At 40.6% G+C, this 25,844-nt stretch overlaps 1 protein-coding gene across 1 annotated transcript in view; it reads right to left on the bottom strand.

Annotated features, from left to right (window-relative positions):
• fndc1 (fibronectin type III domain containing 1) overlaps positions 1 to 25,844 on the bottom strand; it is a 29,443-nt gene that overhangs the window by 1,046 nt on the left and 2,553 nt on the right. Inside the window, exons 2-21 of the mRNA XM_026340693.1 lie at positions 22,323 to 22,517; positions 20,908 to 20,976; positions 17,628 to 17,873; positions 17,213 to 17,311; positions 16,884 to 17,001; positions 16,608 to 16,795; positions 15,943 to 16,050; positions 15,414 to 15,599; positions 12,791 to 15,322; positions 12,529 to 12,644; positions 12,311 to 12,422; positions 11,825 to 12,151; positions 10,331 to 10,405; positions 9,140 to 9,331; positions 6,233 to 6,469; positions 3,639 to 3,747; positions 1,534 to 1,613; positions 1,244 to 1,273; positions 713 to 874; positions 426 to 548 (exon numbers count right to left, since the gene is read on the bottom strand). Coding sequence (XP_026196478.1) covers positions 426 to 548; positions 713 to 874; positions 1,244 to 1,273; positions 1,534 to 1,613; positions 3,639 to 3,747; positions 6,233 to 6,469; positions 9,140 to 9,331; positions 10,331 to 10,405; positions 11,825 to 12,151; positions 12,311 to 12,422; positions 12,529 to 12,644; positions 12,791 to 15,322; positions 15,414 to 15,599; positions 15,943 to 16,050; positions 16,608 to 16,795; positions 16,884 to 17,001; positions 17,213 to 17,311; positions 17,628 to 17,873; positions 20,908 to 20,976; positions 22,323 to 22,517 — 5,304 coding nt within the window. The remainder of the gene's footprint in view (positions 1 to 425; positions 549 to 712; positions 875 to 1,243; positions 1,274 to 1,533; positions 1,614 to 3,638; positions 3,748 to 6,232; positions 6,470 to 9,139; positions 9,332 to 10,330; positions 10,406 to 11,824; positions 12,152 to 12,310; positions 12,423 to 12,528; positions 12,645 to 12,790; positions 15,323 to 15,413; positions 15,600 to 15,942; positions 16,051 to 16,607; positions 16,796 to 16,883; positions 17,002 to 17,212; positions 17,312 to 17,627; positions 17,874 to 20,907; positions 20,977 to 22,322; positions 22,518 to 25,844) is intronic.

Raw genomic sequence — 25,844 nt, 5'->3', positions numbered from 1 at the left:
TAAAATGATGCCAACTTTATCCTTTAAATATAACCAAATGGAGAGAGGCTGCACCACTGGCCAACGGTGAGTAAATAACATTAACTGTGGTGGATTACTTATCTCAAGAAAGTTTCAGATGTTCTCCTATATGTTATCTAATGTGACCTGAAGCCAGTAATTCCCAAGAACTTATGGTATTGATCTAAGATGTTTTGGCTCAACTAGAAAAAAAAGCTGTGCAGTAATAAAAAACATGTGGGAGTTGGGATAAAACATGGTAGGTCCTTTAACATCATTATTCTGCATCTGTATTTTGCATAGATAAGATCAGTGCAGCTGTTCCACTACAGAGCCAAAAAACAGATCACAAGGCAGAAATGATAATAGGTTAGGTCTAAATATCATAGTCATTAATATGCAAACTACAATCTGTTCTAGTTTACCTTGTGCTGAAGGCAGATTATTTGAGAGGTAAGACGGGCCTGTCCTTCCATCTCTGTAGGAGTCCACAAACTGGCAGTGGTCCTCTCCCTGGCCAAACGTGTCTCCTATACTGTAAAAAGGCTCTGTAAAGGAAAGAAGGGAAAGTGGATATCACAACTGGGAACTTTTCAATTATTTCATTTACCTAATTAAAAATAAAATCCAGTGCTGGGGTGCAAGCAGACCAACTAACCAATCTTCATCTATAGTAGAAGCTGGAACATAAGCGGCAAAGTAGAAATGTTACCTCTAAGACCATCTCCCATGAAGATCTTGTATCGCAGAGAGTTACACAGAACCACACCAACAAACTTCCTGTACCAAGTCCGCTTGACATACTGGCTACCCTTACAACTGCTGTGTGCTGGGTTATATTTGAAGGTGAAGGGGATCCAGATTGGCTCTCCACCTTGGGAGTGAAAAAGTGAAATAGGAGAAAAGGGGAAAGTGAATAACGGGATGTTTTTGGTTCAAAATAAATCAGTCTGCTGATAAACATCAAGGATTTAGGAAGAGAATTTCGATCTGTATCAATTGTATTTTGTGCGCACTTAAAATTATATTGAGCCACACTATGTTAGCATTTTGAAACATTTATTAGCACATTATTTGATAAGGATCCTCTAAATTTCATTATTATTACAGTAGTAGAAAAAGTTATGGCAGCTCTCTAGAGAACAAAGTAAGTAACCAATGGTTGAAGGTAGTGAACAATAGGTTTTTTAAGTGCAGCAGCTTCAGCCTGTTCTCTTGATGTGTAGTCTGTGTATGGACTTACCAGGTGGTCTTTCAATGAGAAGGGGATCGTCTGAAAGAAAAAAAAATCTGATCATTTCACCAGGGATGAAAAGCACACATGCAGCACTGCTAGTTTAATGTATTCACCTGATTATGGGAATGAAAAACTCATAATGGAGTGTTTGTGGATAGCTTGCATTGCAATAAAGTGATATTTATCCACTGCACAAACGGCACACGTTTTTGTACAGTAAAGTTTGACTAAGGTTTAGAATCTAGTCAATGAAGCATCTGAAAGTTTATCATTACAAGCTCTGACAGGATACATACCTGATTCAGTGACATAGGTGAGTGTTTCGCTGACTGGTCCCAAACCAAACACATTCTTGGCCTGAACTTTGAAGTAGTACCTGAATGAAAACATAGAGATTTAATGAGTGATTTTGCCGTTTGTCATCCTGCCAGTTTTGCTGTGGCTCTGTGAAGGTGTGGAAAATGTTAATGATCACAGCAGATGACTGGGCGTGTTTGTTTTTAATTAGTGAACAGTACAGTAGATAACAGAAAAGAAGGCTTGCTGTGAGCTCACTTTGTCCCCAGGTGGTGAAATAATTATAAAACCCTATTAGATGAAAAAAAAACAGCAGTGACAACTTCGAGAGCTTGCAAACTTTTCCACTCCAGATTACTAATGTATTTGTGTCAGTGTGTGCCTTCATTCATGCAACGCTGGGTGTGTATATGTGAAGTTGGCAAGGTCGCATACAGTAAGTTCACGGTCTGTCAATTTGTAGCCAGAAACTCATCATGTGCAGCCTTGAGGCCTGGATCTAATCACCACAGCCACGTGACAACAGTGACCAAAATACATATCACCACAGAGAGAGAGAGAGAGAGAGAGAGAGAGAGAGAGAGAGAGAGCATAACAGCTGCACTGTGATGATGTCATAAAATGAGAAACTGGAGAAGAAATCAGAGAAGGTAGAAAAAAGTGAGCCAGAATATATAAACACTAAGTGGACCACAAAATGCTACATCAAATCAAACTAGCACATGTAGCATTCAGTATAGACATCCTGCAGCTTCATTCTGAGCAGTGTGGTCATATGAATTCTCCTTAGTATACATGACAGCTCCAGTCCAGCCCTAAAATGAAATGAACATAGAGGTTTCACATTGAACCTGTATGGTATATGCAGTATATAATATTTACAGTACTCAATAATTTCAGTTTTCCTGAAGAGTTCTGAATACAGCAGAAGAAATACAAAGACAAAACTAGTTCTGCAACTAACAATTATTTTCATTATTGCCTACGGTGATTTCATCAAAAGATGATCAATTTACTCTAACAGTCAATGAATGGCAGCATGTAAGTAAGCAAAGGGGAATCAATGATCTATAAATTATAGTTGTAGACTAAACAATTGTAGACATGGTCAAAAAATTACAAGGTACTGGAAAGAAGTGACCTTAAGTTCTTATTACTTGTGGGATTTCAAGTAAATACTTTAAGTCAGCTCTACAATCTGGTCAGATAAACAGGTCTGGTGACAACACAGAAAGAGCCTGCAGCCCGTTAAATGCCAACACTGTCCCGTAAACCATCCCATGATCAACTGTAACTGGGGAGACACTCTATCCTCAATACCAGGAAGGGAAATCCACTGTGCAACCTCTTGGAAAAATTTGCAAGAGGCAGCTTTACTGTTCGTGTTCAACGGCAGGTGTTAGTTGTAGAAGAGACACCTGTCGGTGTGTGAACTCACATACCTGTCTTTAGTTAACCATATTTTTGGTGTACAAACCATTATATTACTGTTAGATAATTTGATAAAATATATAAATGTATGTGAGGTCCACTAACCTTATGTAGAAACCATATGTTTTTGAAGGACAAAAGATGTTTCATATTTGAATTGAGACAGATTGACAGTAGTTTTTTTGGCAGAGGAGGATTTAGATGATCCAACTTGCTTCATTAAGTGACTAAATGATACATGAATACATATATATTGATACCAAATATCTCAGTTTCACTGTTCATCATCAGTCTGGTTTGATCACACTGTTGGCAACACACTATATTCCTACATAAACATGGAATAATGTAAAGATGAACACATATGCAGACATGATGTAGTTCTGTGAACAGCTCCCCAGTAGAAATAAACACCCCAAAGCCACAACCAAGCTCCTGCAGCCAAGGCAGCAACCTGATCATAAACATTAGGCACAGACCAGCCTAGAGGTTCTTTTAACAAAGAGCATGTTTGTAAAATCAAGTTTTGATTCCTATGACATCCACGATGATGCTGTGAATTGCTGAACGTTAACGTATTGTGCATGAGCACAGGTCAACCTCTCTCCAAGCATATGTGACATATGTATGTAAGCAATGATATAACCACCCACCAGGGATCTGTGTTTATTACCTAGAGTTGGGTTTCAGGTTCTCCACAGGCAAGTGTGTCCCGCTGGAGGATCTATAGGACCATCTATTGTTAAGAACATCATCATATGAGGCACTGTGGACCATGTAGCCTGCAGGGAACAAAGAAAATGAAGACCAGAGCCCGTTAGCTGTTAGTACAAACTGAAATGTGATTCACTGTAGCAGAAGCTGCATTAAGGATTAAGAGATTGTCTTAAAGCACAACAATACCCTAAAGGTGCACAAAAGCTGCAACCTGATTCAATCCACCAGCACCTCTAAACCTCAATATATAACACATATCTTTGTCTTTGTTGTAGCTTTGTCTTCAGGCACACAAGCACTACTTGTATAAAGTGAAGTAAACAAGTTGAAAATGTTCATACTAATTATTTTGTGAGAGTCTGTGGTCTCCCAAATATGTCCATCTCTGTAGTTCTGGCATTTTATACAGCTCATGCTGACTGTCCCCCTGTCTGTCTGTTTTCTTCTTCTTCTCAGTCGTGCAGACTAATCCTCAGAATCCGGTAAGTAACCCGAGGTCACGCAGCCCTCGATCATGCGCTTAGAAACTGGCTCTGCTCAACATAAAACTACTGACTGTTTCTATTGGATTTTGGAGTTCCAGTTGGTATTTTTACTGGAGCCACACCAACTCATCTGGCTGCCGACAGGAGAGAAGGGAAATATTAGCTACTTTGTTTTTCTTCTTTAGTTTTTCATTCCTTTGGTACAGTAGCAGTGTCTCTGCCATCTGTCTCGTATTCCATCTTCCTTAACTCCAGGTACACATTCATTTCATTGTTTTCTAAGAAGTTAGTCCTTATAGCCAAATGCCACACTTTGCATTTTGCACATGCTTTGCCCAAAACCTTTGAGCAAAAGGTTTTCAATGTATCACGGTAAATGGATCCAGAAGTTGTTTGAACTCGAAAAAAACGTTCCACAACTCCTGGGTGCACATGCTAACAGCTGTTTCCATCCACTTGTTTTGAAAACCGTGACCCATAACTCATAAGACATTGTTGTGCAAACACACCCTAACAACTAAAACAGCGCCTTGTGATATGATGTGCATGTGTGAACTGTACCTTCAAATGTCTGTCTGTGTGTGTGTGTGGGTGTGTGTCAAATAAAAAAAAAGATATATTAGTTTATGCTAGATTATGATTTACAATACAATACTGTTAGGAAATTCAAGTTAATATACATGGGAACCAAAGGTTTAGGGTACCAGCCGTTTGTTATCATCCATAACTTCACAGAAACAAGCGTTTTGCTGGATTTTATATCTCGTGAACATTAAAGTAATCAGTTTCTGGAATGCAATATGGTACCTAATGAAATATTAAATACAATAAATAAAAGAAAAATGGGAGTCAGTTCCCAAAATTCCAAACAAATAGGGTATGAAATTACATTAAAGTATTAAACAAAGTGCCAAAGATACAACACCAAGAACAAATGGAAAGAGAAACTGATGGAGAAAACACATCAGAGGATGGACTAGCCCACATCATGTACAGAAGCTTGTGTTTTCTTGCCAAATAAAATATACTGCTTCTCTGGCTGCCCAGACTGTTACCTCTGATAACCCACCACATCTCACACAGCAGACTGTTATCTTTAGTTTCTTCTCTATTCTTTATTTCCCACGTGTCACTTTCTAGGACGGAGGAATTTCGGTTTTCCCTGAGAAAGCTGAGCAGCCCTGTTCTGCACGATCAGCCAGTTCCTTCATGATTTATTCACAATAAACTGCTGGAATGAGTTGTTGGAATCCGATGTTGGAGATCCTGAATCTGGTACAGTCACATGAACCACAACAAATGAAAAGCTGATGGAACATAATCGCAATATATCTTAGGTAGTTTTGGACTTCTGTGGGATATTCTTGCATCTTTATTGACATCATATTGAGGGATCTTAAGCATGATGGCAACAGTGGACCACAACAATGAGTGTTGAGCAGCTTTATAGAAAGAAATGTGAATAAACACACATATAAATAAACTATAATTCAGTGAGTGTTCAATTTTCCTGGACCTGTTGTTCCTAGAGCTGACATTATTCGCACTGGATGTTCCTTTTTGACTCTATTATTTTGTACCCTGCCCATTTATTAACATGCTCAGTTTGTGGAACAATTGTCTACGAACCCCAGCCTCAGTGCTTCAGTTCCCAGTTCCTTCTGGCTACATGTGGAGGTGTCCTTGGACAAGACACCAAAACCCTATAGTAGCCAGCATCTACTGTATGGCAGGTGTCCAACAACAATTTTCCCAAGGTGATATAACGTATGTCATCTCTGGCACTGTGAACATCTAGATTACTTGAATGAATGGCTCCTGATGTGGTAACAGTGATGGCAAATGACCAGTAGAAAGCAGTAAGAAGTGTAGGAGTGCTTGTCGGTGCTCTATATTTAACATAACTTAGTTACTGACGTTTGGACTTAAGGAGTAATGCAAGGAGAGCACAGTAGAAATATGGTACTACGGTACAAGCAGTGGCTCCCTGGGGAACACTGAAGTACAGTGGGGTGTCCTACCCTGCTCAGTAAAAATACATCTTAATTCAGTTCAGCATTTTTACCTGACACCATTTCATCTTTCAGTGGACGGGCCCAGTCCAGGATGATAAACGAATGGCAGCCCTCCATGGCGATCACAGTGAGATTATGGGGCTTGTTTTTGGGGGGCTGCTTCTTACTGGCTGCCATGGTGTCATTCTTTATCAGGCCTTCCAGGATGTCAACCTGTAGGTATTCCAGAGCCTCTGTCAAGGAGCACGGAGCCCCCGGGTCCTTCTGTATGTAGTTCACATATGGAGCTGATGGTAGGAAAAAAGAGATGCAATCAAGTTCTTTATTTCAACAATGTAAATATGTGTCATTCAGTGACATGAGCGTTTCTTAGTCCCCTCTCCTCCTTGTCTTTTTTTTTCCATTTGTTTTCAGTGACTCTGGAAATGCCAGCTGGACCTACAGCTGTGGATACTTCAGATATCCCACAATTCCTATTCTGACTGGGATTTGGAGGGACACACTGGAACCTGGAGTTGATCCCACCTTCCCAGATGATTGGCCCTCAGCACACAGGGTACAAGTCTACACGTTAACACAGAGTCTATGAGGCTGTGTGGATTTAGACTGTTACAAGCTCCTACTGTATGTGAACACTCAGTCGTATGGCTTATGTATTACGCATTAATACACTGACACCCATAATCTGTCATCACATGGAGCAGATTTATGTGTCTATACACAACAGGCTTGTAAGGCTGTGTTTCTGTCCAGCATCCACATGTCTAGTCACATGCATGCAGAAGATCCAGATGTTTTGCTTTGTTCATATGTTCATTTTTAAATGTTGAAAGCACCTCCCTTGGAGACACTTATGCTTGTTGAGAAGACAGTTACTTCTCCAAAACATGGATAAAACTTGGCATCTGTTAGCCTGAGGTGGACCAAATGTCATTGAGAAACAGCATCAGGACAGTTCACATACTGTAGCTCTAATATCTGTCTAGTAAGGCATTAATTAGCATTCTTATATTCCAAACATCCTGGTTCTCATTTTCTTGTCCAACGTGGCAAACTCCATCCTACTGGAACTTACTGTTAAACAGATTCACACAACTGCTAAGAATTATTAGTTAATACTTTTTGTCCCATGTCTGCCTAGAGCTAGTTTCATTCAAACCAAACCAAACCTGGACAAAAGACACAAAGAGGAAGTCTCTGTCAGATGGTTCATGCAAAGCTTTTCAGCGTACTGGCAGGCTGGTGAAGATAAATTCAACTAATAAATAGGAAAGAGGATGTCGCCGCACTGAGCCAACAGTCTCTTCTGTCTCCATGCTGAGGTCAGCACCATCAGCTTTTATGATTTCCACTGCTTCTCTGCTCTTGTCAGTTTTTAGCTCAGGCCTTGGGAGAGTAATAGCTTTCAGATGGCTCTCTGAGACGTGTGTGATCGTGAGGAATATCATTGTTTACCAAAACCGATGATGTCCAGAGTAAGCCATCCACTGTTGTTTCTGGAGCAGATGATACTGATAGTTCTCACACTGTACTGATAAGGACAGAGTTACGTTAAACATCTTCTCTTTTAAAATGTTTTCAACAAAGATGACTATAGATGCCAGTGACAAGTTACATTTAATCTGTCAGTAAGTGATAGTGGTGCTATTACTCAGTTATTTTATGATAACCACATGTCTCAGGAGCAGCTCCCTCATCATCATTCAAAATTAAAGGCCAGTCCTGTACAACTGTACATGTCAAAGTCAATTTACTCATCATGGGGAGGACCATACAGCATGTGAAAACAATCGTTTCCTACGGCTCTAGAGGGGATTTGTTTTAGACTTCTGTGACCCCAATGAGAATTGCCTTTCTAACAGATCAGAGGAGGACAGTTACAGGCCTGTAAAACCATTCACAGTTCTTAGTAGATTTCACCTTTTTTAAGCTATCTTTTGTAATCATGGTTGATTTAATTTGGCTTTTTTGACAACAATAAAAAAACTCTGTCAAATTAAAAACAGATTTGACAGAGTATAACAAAGGCATCTAAATTAATGAAAACTAAGACTGAAAATAAGTGATTGCATAAGAGGGAGTGAAGCAGAATGGATTCATTTTGTGACTCATGACACTTTTAGTCTGATTCCCAGAATTTTCGATTTGTATTAATGGATCGCCCCTCACTTATCAAACACACTAAAATGTGTTGTGTATGTTCTGACTATGCTAACTATAAAAAACTTGTAAAGCTTAAGTACTTATTCAGTGTATCCTTTAAATACTTAAAATATTATATATTTATTATTTGCAGTTACAGTATCTTCAAAGTCAGCATTTAAAATGCTGAAAAATGACAAATTGGCATCATAAAACAAAGCAATATTAACAGGACCTTTGACTTTTGTTTTGTAAGAAGGTTGGAGTGACGTAGGTACTGTTTTTATTTCTGTCAAGAGAATATTTCAGTCTGTTTGTCCAACCAGATGAGGTGATACAGTATGAGAGGCCAAAGTAAGCACACAGGAACAGTAAAAAAGAAAGCAGGGGGCCAAAGTTTACTGGGATCAAGTCTAGAGGCCCTGAACATAACGAGAGAATGAGTGAACTTTATAATTATGACTCAATTAAGGTTAGATGGAACCAGTTTGAATGAATCCATAATCTTGAGTTGCACTGACTGCTATTTTCCACATAGCAATATATGTATCCCCAAGGGGATCAATAAAGTATTCATTATTATTATTATCTATTATTATGTATACTTCTATAGGGTACCAATAAAATTCTGTGCTTTTTTCATACGGTGAAATGACGTGATAATAAAGCTGAAATCTGAGGCTAGACCTGCACACACACAAAGTCACACACAGCTATAAATCTGAAAGATATTACATTAAGCTGTACAACAAAGAGTTAAGATATATGAGCAAAGACTCACTGACAAATGCAGATTTGTTTCTGTCTTTGAGTACCTGTGAATCGCTTCTTCCCACTGAGATCAAACTCAGATGAAGGGCCTTTGTTCAAGGGTCTGATGTGTGGCTCTGGAGTTGGGATCTCTGTGGTTGTGGTCGTGGTGGTGGTGGTGGTGGTTGTTGTTGTGGCAGTGGTTGTGGTTGTGGTGGTAGTGGATGGCACCAGGGTGGTCTGCACAAAAAGCTCATCTAGCAACAAAACAGTGTGTCAGTGAGCTTTTGATTAAAACAGATTTATGTTATTTACATCCTGGCTCAACAACGTGCTGTTGTGTTTCATTAATCCTTTGTTATTGACACCATGATCTGTGTAATAAGAGTGTCAAACAGATTTAATTAATTGTGGGCAGATGTGTGAGCTCACTTTGAAAATTCCCTACACCCAAAGCTGTTTTCTTATGTAATGTTTTGCTACCCATATTTTCCATGTGAGGGTGAGATTGAAGACAGCGGCCATTATACAACTGTCCAAGGCTGACAAATGAAAAGGGGTGAAATTCAATTAGTTCCTTCCTCTTTCATCGCTGTCTTTTCCCTGTGCTGCACCAGAGGACCTTGTCATTACATCATGGTCCACACACATTCAACAGGCTTTGAGCTGTGGCAGTGCTACACTCTAAAAATGTTATGAAAATATTGTAATGCTCACTGTGAATTTTCTACCACAACCTAAAATAAAAAGAAATGAAATGACACCCACATGCAACTGATTTCTTAAGACATCTAAACACCTGCACTGAAATTACAAAGTGCAAATGCTAACATCATCCAGTTTTCCATTGAGCTAGTGTTTGGCTATAGAGGAGGTCCATCTATTATATTTCAAAGCAGCGTTAAAAAACGAAAATACATAGCATTAAATCATAAGTTAGGGCATTCCCTTCTGCTTAGTAATGCAGTTCACATGCACTATGGGTCCAGTTTTCTGGAATAAAAGTGATTAAAAACAGCCCAGCCTGGAAAATATCCAAAACTCCTGCAACGAACCAAGACGAAGCCAAACAAATAAGAGAGAGAAAGAAACAAAGTGAAGACCACAGGCAATGCAAAGAGGAAGAGACAAAAGAAGAAAAGCTAGCAAACACGTGCCCTGTCAGATAAACATACAGTCAACAAACAATGCAATGCAATTCAGTTCATCCCAGCCCAGTCGCCGTAGGTCGGTCTAAAGCCAAACTCAGCCAATACCTTTTTCAAGAGCTAAAGCATCAGGCACCATGGTCACTGTAACCATGTGGTCCATTTCCATTCCTGAGGATTCCTCTGTCAGAGAAGTAGAACAAGCTGTGGCATCAATCTCATGTACACATTTCTGAACTGGCAAATACACATAGACATGTACACCCAGGCATCCATATTGACCAGGAACATTCAAACACAAGAGGTCCACTTGCAAGTTTCCCCAATGTCGTGGGTCTAGCAGAATGTCGAAAGAAGTCACATTTAGGGTCTAAAAGGTCTTTGAAACTACTGTTGTGTAACCAAGTCATTAACACTGGTTTAAAGGGTGAGATGGCTGGTGGGCACAGTAATGCTAATGTGCATTAGTGGGTTTCTTTTCCCTTAAGTGCATGTTTTCACCATTAACCTCTTTTCTTTGCTTGACTCGTTTTAATCATGCCCATTTAAGTTGGCTGTGGAGTATGTGGGATATAGACAAACCTATTTGAACAAATTGGTTTAAGCATGAACATGCAGTATATTTTAACACAAGTACTGTAACCCAGACTGGATTCTTGAGTCGAATGTGCTATAAATTTCCCACTACTTCTGCTTTTTCTATTTTAGAGTTTACAAGGAAACATCTTTCCAGCTGTCTGAGTTTGCTGGGTGTGTTTGGGGTTATAAAATATGTGCTCCTATTGATAGTAATAGTGGATACTGCATGCTACAGAGCTTTTACGGTGCTGAAAAAAGTTATTGTCACAATATCTTTCTTTAATGTGAAAGTCTATCTATCATAATGGTAACGTTTATTTATCAGAACAAGACAACCTTGTTAACTTTTTTTTATAATGCGAAGGCTTTGTCTTATACTGAGGTGCTTTTTATGGAACTGCACTCAAGATGCAACTATAATTTAGTTTTTTTATTATTAGAAGAACACACATGCTAAAAACTCTTTGTTGCTTTGAATTTCACATTTTTATTCTAATTATATTTTCCTTTTTTTTTTTTTAGTTTAGTTTAGTTTAGTTTTTTTTTAGCACATTGTAAATCTACAAATCTGATCCTTATTATCATCATTTTCTCCTCCGTCTGCTGTACTAAATATATATATATATAACAACCATGTTTTGATAAAAGTACAGCTTGTGGTGTCTTATGTGGAGACTTACATGTGGTTCATGTGGTCTCACATACAGTAGATACACACACACAAAAAACAGATGACACAGTTCAACACACACAGTTATACGACTCTGTGGGTACAGAGAGGAAACACTCATGGCCTTGGCCTAGATGGATATGACAAACAATACATCTGAGAGATTTAGTGAAGTCATACTTAGTTATATTCTTGGCTCAGAAGTGCCTCACTGAGCTTGACTTCAGTTTTGTGGAAAAGCCATTTACTAAGCAATATTTCAGTATTTAGTTTCACTCCTGTGGAACGAATCTCTGTTTTGATCCATTTTTATGATACTATCTGCAATGCTCAGAATTTCATGCCAAACGTACCTTCTGGATAACAGTCTAATATTCCTTCAGGGTCCAGCATTGGATACCCATGTTCATCTCTTCTGGAAAAGGTTCCAGGTGGACAGCTTGGGTATGGCGGTGCAGTGGTATACTCCTCTGTGGTCCACTCAGTGGTGGTGGGTTCAGTTGTAGTGGTAGGAGCCCTAGTGGTGGTGGTAGTCCTGGGGTGACGTGGGTTCAAGCCAAGTACAGGTTTTCCTCCAACCATGATCAACTTGTCCTTGGGATTGACCACAGGCTGGCTATCTCTGCCATGGCCAAATAGAGCCATTCCTTCCTGGTTTAACAACGGACTGCCCATGTGGTCTGGTGATTGGCAAAGGTAAAGTAAGTCAGAAAAGAAAGATGATTTTGTAATTTAATACTGAGGTGTCAAATTAGTGCTCCTCATTAATGATTCTTAAGCTTTAAATTGAGGTGAATTTTCTTTCAGGCTTTAATATAAGAGTGAATTAAGCACATCACCAAATATCGTGCGTCCATCTTCGCCAAGCACCACTCTCTTGGGTTTGCCCTGGGAGTCCTGAAGAACCTTTCCATGCTGATTCATAAGAACTCCTTGCTCCAGGTCTACCACCTATAGTGACAAGAAGATCTGTCAAATCTATTTATAGTAGTAATCTAGACTATGTAATCTAAGTTTTTAACTATGATTACAGTCAAAAATAATTCATCTTGTTTACCCATTGGGATCCATCAGGTCCAGTGATAAACCTCTGACCAACAGCCTTACTTGTTTCTTGAGATGAAGAGGACTCTTTATCGTCTGTTGCTGTAAGGTTGGGTCGTCCATTTTTACCTAAATGATAGCATCATTACAGTAAACCACAGTGCAGTTTTGTTTTAACTAATCATTATTCATCGTATTTGATTTTTGTGAATACTTTAATCTCAAAAAACTGAAAGCAAACATTTATTCACATGCATGTTACCATCTGACTTTACCAATTCCACTGCCAGGTTTTATAGCTCCTCCATTAGTTGGCTTCCCTCTGATGACAGGGTACCGAGATCTAACCCCCAGACCCCTAAAGCCGTCACTTGATGAAGATGATGATGATGAAGATGATGATGTGGACTTTGAGTTACTTCTACTTAATCCCCCTGCCTTTGCCAGAGTAGTGTCAGTGCCACCATCATGACTGGAGGTTAACACTGACTGGGACAAATTTGATGACGACATAGAATCAGATGAGGAGGATGAGGATGAATCAGATCTTGAAGAACCCGGCCCAGAGGTCTGTGCCAGCTTTGGTCGGACGGAAAACCTCGGCCTGGCAGAGCGAATCCTCCCATTCACACCTAAACCAGGATTACGTTGATTTGGACTGACTACAGAGGATGTGCCAGACTTGATCCTTGATGATGTCTTACTTGTATCTACACTGTCATTATCCTCTGTATTTCTGTGAGGGTCCGCTCGGGTAATATCAGGATTATTTTGGGCCACTCTGGAGTCTGTTACCTTATAATTTTTTCCATTGATTTCTGTTGTACTGTCATCAATATGATGCTTATTCCGATCTTTGTTATTGTTACTAGAGGTTCCTACATGACTGGGTTCACTTGAGTCTCTGTGTCCACTTGTGGATTGATGGGAACTAGAGGACGTAGATGCTGAAGATGACGTAGATGCAGAAGAGGAAGCTGAAGAGGAGGAGGAGGAAGTTGCTGGGTTTCTATTGATACTGGATGCTGTATTTTGATTGGTCAAAGATGGCTTAACTGAGCTGGCTCCTACGCCATTCTTTAGTGAGTCATGAGAAAAAGGAGTCCTTACATCTGTCTCCTTTGTCTCCTGTAACAAGGACACTCCTGCAGCACCTGTGGCTCCTGACACTCTAGTGGGTGTCTCCTTCAAGATGGGTCTACTGGCTCCGACAGAGGATGATGTTCTTCTCAAGGGCGTCCTAGCATCCTGCCTGGCAGATGCCATCCTTGTCTCTGAGGTGAACCTGTCTGGGTACCGACCAACAAGCCAAGGAAATCTTTCAGCAAATGAGGTGCTAATTCTGGTACGAGAAACCACAGGACTTTCTTTGTTGTGCTTATCCTTTTCCTGAGCCCTCCTTGTGTCCTCCTCTGCTGTTTGTGTTTTAGAGCTTGATGTAGGATCCTCAGCTGTGCTTTTCTTAGTGTCCTCATTAGTGTCTTGCTTAGGCGATTCAGGCGATATGTGCGAACTCTGTGAATTGTGTGTGTTACGTGTATTTGCAGAGCTGGGAGATGCTCTGGGTGAACTTGACTGAGAAGACTGAGATTTGTCTGTGCTGGATGGGTGCTGTGAGCCCCTCTGTGAAGTGGAAGGGTTAATGTCCGAGATGTGAGAGGTAGTAGAGCCATGAGACCTAGACTCTGATGTGGACTGTGATTTTTCAAGATTAATTGCATCTGATGCTGCTCGGCTGTTAGTAGCACTTCCTGAAGTCGACCTAGGCGTTGCTGAATTGACAGTAGGTGATGTTCTGTGGTTCTGAGACTTATCTGGCAAAGTGGACTGTGATGTTGCTGAACTATGTGTGTTTAATGTTGCTTTGTCCAGAGTCCTACTTGGTAAATTTAATCGTGAAGCAATGGCAACTTTATATCCATTTTGCGTTCGGGTTGAATTTCCTCTAAACAAAATACCAGAGTTTCTTCGGCTGTTAACATATCGGGACCCAAAACCTGACCCACTGTTACGCCCTGCTACAGCCGAACCTCTACCTACAGGTGTAGCTTCTGTCTGCTGTGAATTGGTCTCTTTTTCGACTGGAGTGGAAGGTTCATTATGTACTGTGCTGGGCTTATCATAGGTGTTTTTGCTCTGTGGGAATGTAGAAGCTGCAAAGTCCTTTCTACTGGCTGCTGATTCCTGAATATGTGAAGAAGATGAGGACGAAGATGAAGTTGAGGGAAATGAAGATGAAGCGGATGACGAGGAGGAAGCCGCCTTGGATATTGGCTTTTGATGAACCCTGATCTTAATGGGCTTTTTGGCTGGTGGATGAGGATGATTAGCAACTGGTTTAGTTGGGGAAGCCGTCAAAACTTTGAGGCTGGGGGTCTCAGTTGTCGGGGGCTTCTCTTCATATTGCACTACATCCTCAGATTCAGGGGAAACATTGTTGTCTGGCTCTTTTGTCTCTGATACAACCTCCATGGTTGTTGTCTCACCTACCGGTGGTGGTGTTGTGGGTATTTTCTCTTCCTTTTCTTCCTTCTCTTCTCTATTTTGTGGCCTTACTCTGAGTCTAACTGTTTTTCCTGCATTCCTGACGGAGCCCCTCACAGAAGAGAAGATGCTGTGATAGGACCGTGTCTCGGAGAGTGGGCGTACACGCCTGTTGACAGGTGCAGCGGGCACTGACTGAGGAGGTGTGAGCGGCTCTTCTGGTGCATCTGTTGACTCGTCGTCATCAGTATTCTGTTTGGAAGACGGGTGGCTGGTCCTTTGAGCGTCTTTGGTTTTTGAGAAGGATGAGGCAGTGCTGCTGGCTGGCAATAGACAAAGATGAGAATAATACATCAGAATAAACATTTTTAGTACAAATACTTTACATTATTTGTTACAGTTAAATATGCTTACATGGCATGACAACACTGAAGGCTTTGCTCTGTGGTCCCTGTCCCCTCCTGTTGGTGGCTCTGATCTTGAAGATGTATCGGTCTCCCGGTGTGAGACCTTCTATGGTGGCTGTAGTGGTGCTGCCCGGGTATGGCACACTTTTCATTCCAAATGGTTTCATAGCAGGTGCATAAGAGAGAATGTAATCTGTTTGGAAGAAGAGCATGTGGTGAGACCATTCAGGACAAAATCTCAACGGCACTTTAGATGAAATCTAGTGAAGCCTAGCTTACTAAAGTTAGCAATGATTCCAATTAATCATAAGTCGTTAGTTGCTAGATGTTAATTAGCTGTTGATGTTATTAAAAGCATTAAGTAGCAGCTCTCAGCACTTTAATAGACATGAGGGAGAGGGTTTAGTTCATGTTAAATGTTTCTCCTCCACGGACCGTCCCTGTATATTGTAAGACACTTAATAAATCAACCTATATATCAACTTCCTCTGTTAGCAAATCATTATTTATTTTCAGTTTATTCCTCCAGGACTGACCTTTTATCCTTCCATTGGGTTCTTCAGGTTGGTCCCATGTTGCTATGACTGCAGTGCCTTTCCCTCGTAGTGGCTTGACCTCAAAGTTTTCTGGTGGCCCTGATGGAGCTAGCAAGTGAGGAGAGCACAAGTGAATAGAAATACAGCTGTGAAAGGAGGAGTAGCAGGACATAAACCAGAAGCGGCACATAGGGAACAGGGTGAGGAAATTGCTTCTTAAAGCATGTGAGGACATTTATGCTAGGAAGCTTTAACCAAGGAAAATGCTGCTATCATACATTTTCACGAACCTCCCCTTGAGATCATGTATGAAAGTGCAGATGGAGATCTGACTTGTAAGCCAGGCAGTAAATACTGACATTGTTATGAACCGCAGCTCCTGAGCTGCTATGACACAGTGCAAAAACTGCAATCATGACAGTGCTGAAGCCAAAGCTAGAATCAAATATCAAATGGGAGTAATAGGCAGTGAGTGTGATGAAGTGTGGTAAGAGAAATGTGATATGTAATAAAAAGGTTATGCAAGACTCAGTTCTTTTCTGTAAGAATAACTGCTCTTGTGCTCAAAGAAAAATGCAGGGCTTTGGCATTCTGCAGTTACTTCTTTAGAAAAGAACATAAAAATCATCTTTTGTAAGCGATTTTCAGCAGAGAGTAGTGCATACCTGACTCCGGGGTCCTCTGAAAGACAGAGACGCTCCACTTCCCTTGGTTTTCTCCCTGAGAGATTCGAACAGAGAACTCATACATGCCATCAGCAGAAAGGGAGTCTATCATCATTCTCCTTTGGGTGCTGTCCTTGTACTCCCAGCGAGCAGACTCGCCCTTCTCCCTGTATCTAACTGTGTAGGATCTGAGTTGAGACAAAATGGGGAGAATTTATCCAGTGTCTTCTGTTTATTCGACAAACACATGGTCATACACACTTTAACAGATCTCACCTGGATGTGCCGGGTTCAACTTTCCCCATCTCGACAGCAGGGTCAACCCAGGAGATGAGGACTGACTTAGGCGATAATACCCTGACACTAATGTCCCGGGCCTCATACTCTGGTGGTTCTGGGCAACACATACAAAGAAACAGAGACAAAGATGTCCAGCTCCAAACCACAATTTAAATAATCTACAATTTAACTCAATTCATTTATAGGTCAGGCTCTGGTTGCTCCACATTTTGACCGATATAAAAATCCAAATGTTTTTAGCAGTATACAACTTGCATGATGAACAACTATTGATATTTTGGAACATTTGCTTAATCTACAGGTACCTGGTGTGGTTGTTTTGATTGTGGCTGCTCTGTTGGCAGGTACACTCTGATCCAGGGACTTCTGTGCCTGCAGTGACACCACATGAACGGACTCAGATGCTATGAATAGAAAGGGATACCAGGCACGGCCAGGGTTTACACTATGGACACTAAAGATAGTACAAACAAATATACATTAAGCTAGATTTCTATAATAACTAAAAACAAAAAAACAATTAAATAGGTGCCAACCTTTTCCTTGCTGGTCTTTGTACAGTGATTACATACTGTCATACTGTACAGTAAAATCTATGTTATCATTTGCTATCTAGCAACTCAGTCTACAATGTAGCATGTGCTCTTGATGCTGCCTACTTGAAACCTAAAGCTTTAATCTAGTAATTAGATATAGGATATAAGACATAGGTCCTCCTACTTAGTTTAGGTGTGTTTCGATTCCTCTGATCAGACTGAGGTTTGGTGTGGTGTTGACGTCTCCTTTCCAGCAGTGGGGCTCCTGCCAAAGCTCTCTCAGGCTGCCTGGGACCTGAGGAGGATTGCGGTGCCCTTCTGTGTGTCCTGGTACTAGAGACGCCTGATGAATGAGTCATTCTGTTCTCCCTGGTGGCCCGCTGCACAGAGGGCTGATTTCTGGCTACAGTTTGTAAAGTCCTGACTGGGCCTGTTGATTGAATGATAAGGGAGATATAAAGGGTTGGAGTGCACTGGAGTTCATTTTACTTCTATGTTCCCATACTTTCATAATGTGTGCATTTCCCAAATTCTAACTGCAACGGAGACTGACTGCATGTAATTGCTCCAGACAACCACTGATATGATAAACACATAATTACATGTCACCTTCATCCAACAGAAACTTTAAACATGCAAAGTTGCCACAGAGGAGTACCATTCTGTGAAGAAACATCCTCATGCTCTGCAGCCTCTGGTGCCCTGCTTCCTGCTCTAATCCCACCCTAGTGATGACTCCATTCAGGCATCTCAGACACTGACTCAGTGAGACAATCCCGTAATTTGGCTCCAGTGCTCAGCAATAGAACTATAACAATATGTCAAAAACCCTCCTCTGTCCCTCCTACACTCTGTCTTCTTTATTTCCTCTCCTCCCTCTATCCCTCCTTTATCCATTTCTCCTAATCACTGCCAGATGAAAATGATCTGCCCTGTTTCCCCTCATCACAGCTGCATGCACAGATGCACTGCATTTGATGAAATTCAAAGTGGTTATCGGGCCAAAACAACGCTGTGATGTAGGGTTTCCCCCCTCCAACACATTAGACCAACTGACCAAGATAAAGACCATCAACCACTCAAAAGCTTTGTCTTAAAAAGGGAGAGTGGGAGAGTGTTAGTGTTGATGGGCTTCCACCATTACACTACTTGTGTGGTGCAACCACAGTGGAGACACATAAGATGTTAAGAGGAGGATGAATGCGCATTAAAAAAAAAACAGCCTCCAGGAAGACAGAGATTGTTTGTTTCAATTCACTTGGAGTCTCTGTTTCTATGCTCCTCTCTGTCCTGCCAGCACAGCTGAGTTCTTTTCCTTTGAATCTAGAGAGCTCTGAATGTTTGTTTGGTAAAGCACCAACTCTCTTTCTGAACTCCTGTCTGCATTTTGTCTCAGCTTTTTCTGTTTTCAAATCCCATTTTTCTCTCTGCTATAGATCTGCACAAATTTTCCATTCTGTTTGTTCTATTGTCTACTTTTACTGCAGCTTGCCTGCCAACATGACAACAAATGTGTTCATATGTCTGCTGAAGGTGGAAACTTTGGAAAAAAAAAGACTATTATCAAAAGGAAAATTTGGATGCTTCAGAAATAAGATTTCACAGTAGCTTTCACCATTTACTAATTTAATTTCCACCACATACAGTGTAGTTACTGCTGTCATATTTACTGATGTTTTTACATTTTAAAACAAAAACTAATTGTTTGCCAAATGCTTCTTACACCTAGCTCCACACCTGTGTCACATGTCTTGTACTAAAAATCTAAAACGGTTTGGTTTTAACCACTTTCCTTATTTGCTTTATCCTCTCTTTCTCTCTCTGGAAAACTGTCACAGTGCATAGCTTGGCCCAGGCCATCCCGCCGCAGACCACTAAACCACAGACTCCACGTTCTCTCGCTGCCAGATGCTTTCTGCCTTTTCCTGGAAACTTGATAGTCATATGTGTTAAGAGACTGACCTCCAGACAGGCAGATGCCACTGTAGCTCAGCGTGTACAGGTTGAGATGCTGAAGATTTTCACTGCTGTGGCGTCTGCTTTAACAAAGCATGCTTTTTTCCACCACTTTTAATTGCACATCTGAGCTCTGACATAATTTGGTAAGTTTGGGTGGCACAGTGGAGCACATTGCTCAGTTTACCCACACTTTAATTTAACATCTACAAACAGTTCTCAGTGGTGGCACTTTCCTGGAGGCAGAAATGATCAATTTAGTCCCAACTGGCAACAACTGGAGACAATCTTAGCTAACTAACAAATTACCACACTTTCATTTGACATTTTCATATAATGTGATGAATATGCAATACGCTATGAGCTATTATGTTTGTTGCACATGTCTGATCTAGGTTTGTTTTTTGTCTTTTTGGTCTCATTTATTCACTGAGGTTTAACAACAAATGTTATTAAGTCTCCAAAGTGGCTCCAGAGCAGCGTGGTGGTTATCACAGTCACATTGATGTAAGAAAAGCCTGGATTTAGTTGCTGCTGCCTTGATCATGTGTAGAATTAGAATGGATCTTGTTCACCTTCCTTGCCCCAGCAAGTCAAGTGCTGTGAAGTCGCTATACTGCACTGACAGGCACTTAAAAGATAACACATGCTCAAATGTCTCTGCACAGAAATAAACACAAGTGTGTAATCTACTAAAGGTTCGGTGTTTCCTTTGTTCCTTCACAGCACCTTTGAGTTCAAGACAAAGCAGCTCATTTTATTTAAGGTTAGATAAATATAGGGATTAGATAATTAGCAGGAGGACAGGTTGTCAATCAGTGGGCTGACATGTGGGAACAGACAAACATTCACCCTCACATTCTCACCTAATTACCCATTAGTAATTTAAAATCGACATTTAACCTAAATTGCTTGTTTTTAGACTGTGGGAGGAAACTCAAGCACCTGGAGAAGACCCACACCAGCAGAGAGTACACACAGGTTCAAATCCAGGACCTTCCTGCAAATTATTTGTTTGATACCTTCATTAATAACTATGTATTCATTTTTAATATTCTATTTATCAATCTAATCTATTTCTGTTAATAATAGTCTATTGCTTAACTAACTAGTCATATATTTTGTTGACAATTCTGCTAACGTCAACTATTAATTTCCTTTTTTTTTGTTTGACAATGGTGTGTGGAGAGCACTAAAAGAACAAAAACTCTAAAACTTGTGTTAAATTACAAAAAACACACCTGGCTAAAACGATGATAATCTTTAGTCAGAAACAATTGAGAGTTTTTCTTCACTGATCCCACTAGGACAGAGAAGTATGAGAAGTGAGGAGACTTTAGCCCCAAGACAGCACTGTGAATCACCATCGCATCAGATTCAGCGCTTTCTTTTATATCTGCTATGACAGCCGATAATTTCAGCAAACCGCTTCTAATGGATTCAGCCACATAAGTGAGACATACCACTCCCATGTGTTGACGGTAAAAATGTGTTGAGATCAAGTTTACCTGCTGTTGAGTTGCTGACAGGTGCACCGCCCAACACAGCAAAGCCATCAAGGTTAACCCATTCAGGGTCTACAAAAAGACACAGGATTTCAGGTTAAGTGATGTTGCCTGATGGGAACTACTAAGAAAACAGTAAAAATGTTTTAATTTATAAAGGAAATTGCAGATTTAGCAAATAAATTCATCCTGATTGAGACATTTTCAAATGGAGACGTCTACATTCCTTTAGTTTTCTATTTTGGTAGCATCAATTTATTTGCTTCTGTCCCTTATCAGTGAGAAATTTATTTTTATCAACCCTTATCCTTCACTCTCCATTTAACTCACTGTTACTGTAATAAGTCATCCCCGAGTTTTTGCTGCTCTACTGACTGGCTAGACACATTAATGATTTGGAGGCGAACGGCGTTGTGTTATTTATGACACCGATGCTTCTCTCATGCTGCTGGGGGAACACACACGATCTGCAAAGAATTTCTGGAGAGGCAAAACCGAGGCGCAGCTTGGTTGCCAGAGATTTATGGCAAACTGCACCGGAGCTGGAGAGACCGCAAGGCCACCACAATGCACGCTGGGCAGCACATGCACACCCACATAAACACAAACACAATAGCATCTAAGAGGATATTTGAGCGCAATACTAGAGCATACATGACCTCATCATCTGGCACCGCCCTTGGCACCACCAAACACACACACACACACAAACACACACAGACACATACACACAGACACACAAATGCACACTTACAAAGTGACCACAACACAGGGGATTGGGTTATAGGAGCTGGGCTGGGTTTGGATGTGGAAAAGAAGGGTTGGCTGCAGACTGTGAGCCGCTGATGAAGTACAGTTTGAAGATGCCAAGGACAGAGGAAAATGCAATAATGACAAAAGCAGGCTAGACTGTGTCAACACTGCAAACTGTGTATAGAAACATAAGGACCCGTCATATGGACCTTTTACAGGGCGGGGATTAGGAATCACCATCCAAGCTGTTCAAACTTAACAATAATGTCCTCCTTCTACAATAACCATCTGCAGCTCTGCAATGATAGTCATCGGTCATGCACTCTGCCATTCTCAGTACACTTGCTTTCTTTCTATATAAACTAATCCACTGATAAAATTATGTGCACACGTGTGTCCATGCACCTCACCTCCTGGCTTTGTACACAAATCTTTTCCCAGCCTGATTTTCTGGCACTTGTCTTTGAGAAAGTGCTCAACAAACTCCAGGATCTCAGTTTTTTATTGTCTAGCAGTGCCACCAGCACCTTCAGGACACCTTCTCATTAGTGACCACTTGGTTTATATCTTGTCATGAAAAACTCACAACCATCTGATAATAACATCACACATTGTGTTCTCGCTCCCATCCTATCATCTGATCTTTTTCTCTCTTGCCGTCTTACCTACGTCCTCCAATGGTTGAGGGCGAGTATCCTTGCCGGCTTTAGTAAAGCGGTGAGACCTTGTTGGCTTGTTGGGGCTGATGACAAAACGGTCCACAGGGCTTCCATCCAGATGGATAGAAGGCTCCCAGCTATCCCTTAGGCCCTTTTCCACAGATGTCTGTTTCCCATTTTGAGGCCGTAGTGACTTCTCTGCTGCAAAACAAATTATATCTGGATTAATTTTTTTTAAAGTTTATTTAAACAGTCCTAATTTAGGATTTTAGCATAAAAGCAGTATGTAGTCCTACTGTTTGAGCTCTGTAAGCTGTTAATACTACTCTACTTCATGCCACTATGTCAGTTTCCTCTCTATTTATTATGCTTGGCCTTTAAAATAACTTTGTCGTAGATGAAGCATGTACCGCAGCCCTGAAAAATACAAACTAATTTGGTTGTTGAAGATGTGGTTGGATTCTAAAGGCTCAGGACAATATTCAATGCTTATTTTCCATCCCGGCTAGACTTACTCAGAGCTAAACCAAACAAAGAAAATGGCAACTACTGATCTGTTTTGGACAGCAACTATTTTTTGGTTTGCATCCTGGCACAATGCTTGTGGGAATGACGCTACCATTGCTTGTCAGTAACTTTGTCTTTTCTCTCTCCTGTAGTTGTGCTTCCTCCTCTCTGTCTCCCTCTCTCTCTATCCTTAGCCTTGGAGCTGTATATCTCTAGAGTGCAGTTACTGGCCCAACCGACCTGCCCAGTGTTTTTGCTGGATAGATGCATGGATAAGGTAAGAAGATATGCAAAGAGGTCAGTGTTTGCTGGTATAGCCTGTCCATCTCATAAAAAGCTGTGTGCTTCCCAACGGTTTACAGCAACAATTTTGCAAAGTACAGTGGCAAAAAAAAGTATGAGAACCTTTTGAAATGTTGTAGTTTTCTACATTAATTAGTCCCAAAATGTGATGTAACCCTTATCTAAGTCAAGAGTATTAACAGATATGATGTGCCTAAAATAATGACAGATAAAAAATCTTATCTTCCATGTCTTTAGTGAGAACAACCATATAAACCTCATAGTGCTAAAGGAAAAAATGTGAACCCTGGCCCTGTGAACAAAAGCCACAATTAGCCACAGTCCCAAAGTGTCTCCATTTTTTTGCCTAACTGCAGACTGGTGAATTTCTAAAGTCTTTGATATCACTTTGTCACCCTTTCCATCTCTATGTAAATCAACAATTCTTGATCGTAGATCCTCTGAAAGCTCGTTTTAGACAGACATGGCTCACCTAAGCTTATTCTTCTTATGCAAAGCAAACTCAAAAAGTTAAGAGTGTTTTTTGTCAGTCAAAGTAGCTCTAGTGCACACTTACAAACTAATTTTCCCAACAAGACTCCAGGTATGCTAGCACCTGACTCCAATAAGTTTTTTGAGGTCATTATCCCAAGGCTTATGTGTGACGTTTTCCACTGGCACTATGAGGTTTTTATGGTTGTTCTCAATAAAGACATGAAACAACAGATTTTATTTGTTTGTGTTATTATTTCAGGCACATCATGTTTGTTAATAATCTTGACTTAGATCAGATATCGTTTTATGACAAATTAATGCAGAAAACCACAAAATTCCAAAAAGGTTCACATAGTTTTTCTTGCCACTACATGTCACAAAATCACTTCATCACTTTGACTTCTTGTCTGCAGATGTTCTCCCAGCTGGATCCACACTTTCACTTTTCTCTTAGGCATGCTGCAGCGTACAGTTGATCACAGCTCTCCATATACCTTCAGTGTTGTATCTGCTTATCTGTTAAGTTTTACTACGTGCTGAAAGGTCATTTTATTTTTGAAGACAGTAGACAGCCACACTCTGTTGGGAAGCCTCGAGATACAGACTCGCATCACAAAGAGTGTGAAGGAGTGTGAGAGTGTTTCGAAGCATGATCTCTGCTCATTATTTCCTCATTTGTGCACAATTACACTGGAGTCATTTATATCAGCTGTCTGAGACAGACTGCATTGACACAAATCTGGACACACTTCAATCGCTTGAACCCTGTTTCCAATAAGACCGTGTATTACGTAGGAGGGGATCTGCTCCTCTGTCCAGACATCATTTGGTGATTTGGCCTCTTTAGAAATTCAGGATCCAATGGCAAACCAGATATTTTTGATTAAATCAAGACTCTTTCGAGCACAGCAGATGTATGATTGTCATCCAAAAGTAAACAGTTTGGGAAGCGGTTAAGCAATGGAGTTGTAACATCATAACCGTACGAAGGGAGGCTTGGTTTGAGGTTGTTACCAAGGCAACCCAGAGCAATAATACAACATCTTATAGGCTGTGTCTGTGAATGTGAAATGGAACAACAGACAGACAAAGTATGATCCAGTTAGACAGTGGAAAGTATTTAGTATGTGAAGAATGAGGGCAGGGCCTGGGGTCATTATGTCAATGCTTATTTGATAAAATGTTTGTGTATGTGTGTGTGTTTGAGGGATAAACACATACATACTTAACGGATTTAGAGACAGACGCACACATGCATGTGCATGTGTAGTTCTGTATAAAAAAAATCTCATGTAGGTAAACCCTGAGGTCAAATGACTCCTGTAAAACCTTTCTAGAAAATACTTGCAGTCATGCACCTGCAATGTGCTCCACACACCTCACCAGGCAGACACTATAGTCCTGCTCAACCCTAATGACTTAGGCATTAACGCATAACTTAATACAGCATTTTGATCTTAATGTATTTTAAGTAGCTGTTTCTATTCATAAAAGAAATAAAAGTCAGTCTGTTTCATTTCAAACTACCTCTAAAGGCTGGTTCATCCAAATAATCAAAAAGCTTATTTTTCCTAATCACCACTGAGAAACACAGTTTTTAGTGATTAGCTTCTGACATTCCTACTGCCCAATATAAAAATAAAGTGGGGAACAGACATTTGTTGTATGCTCATGAGAAAAATAATAGAAGCAGTGTTGTTTCACCGTCTTTTGCAGGTACACTCTGATCAGTTATGCACATAGACACCTAGCTAAGCTGCTCAGTCTCACCTGCCAGTCGCTGAGAAGCTCCACCTGAGCAGGTGGGGCCTTGCTGAATCAGTAACAAGTTTGCTTCTCTAACATTAAGACTATACCTGCCACCACTTCGACATGCTTAAAAAGGTAAAACCTCTGAGCTAAATGAACATATTTCTGTAAAAGGACAGCTGGTGTCACATGTCAAAAAACTGACAATTGGACCATGTGAGTCATTTGAGCAGCTTATGGTATAGTTATGTACCATTGTTAAGTGACATCTAGTGGTTGTGTGAGACACGTCAGTCTCTTAGCAAATGCCCAGAACGTTTCTAGTCAAGTGACTAGAAAGCTGTCTAATGCCTGTAATAATTGTGACAGGAGAAATTGGGGAAGTCAAGCGATGTCATATCAACAAACTTCACATCATGAGGTGTTTTGGATGAATGGACGAGCTGATGAAACACTGAACTTTAACATTACAGATCACTATTCATTTCCTGATTC

Source organism: Anabas testudineus, chromosome 24 (genome assembly GCF_900324465.2).
Source record: "Anabas testudineus chromosome 24, fAnaTes1.2, whole genome shotgun sequence".
Classification (NCBI taxonomy): domain Eukaryota; kingdom Metazoa; phylum Chordata; class Actinopteri; order Anabantiformes; family Anabantidae; genus Anabas; species Anabas testudineus.
This window is presented reverse-complemented; position numbering and strand designations above follow the sequence as displayed.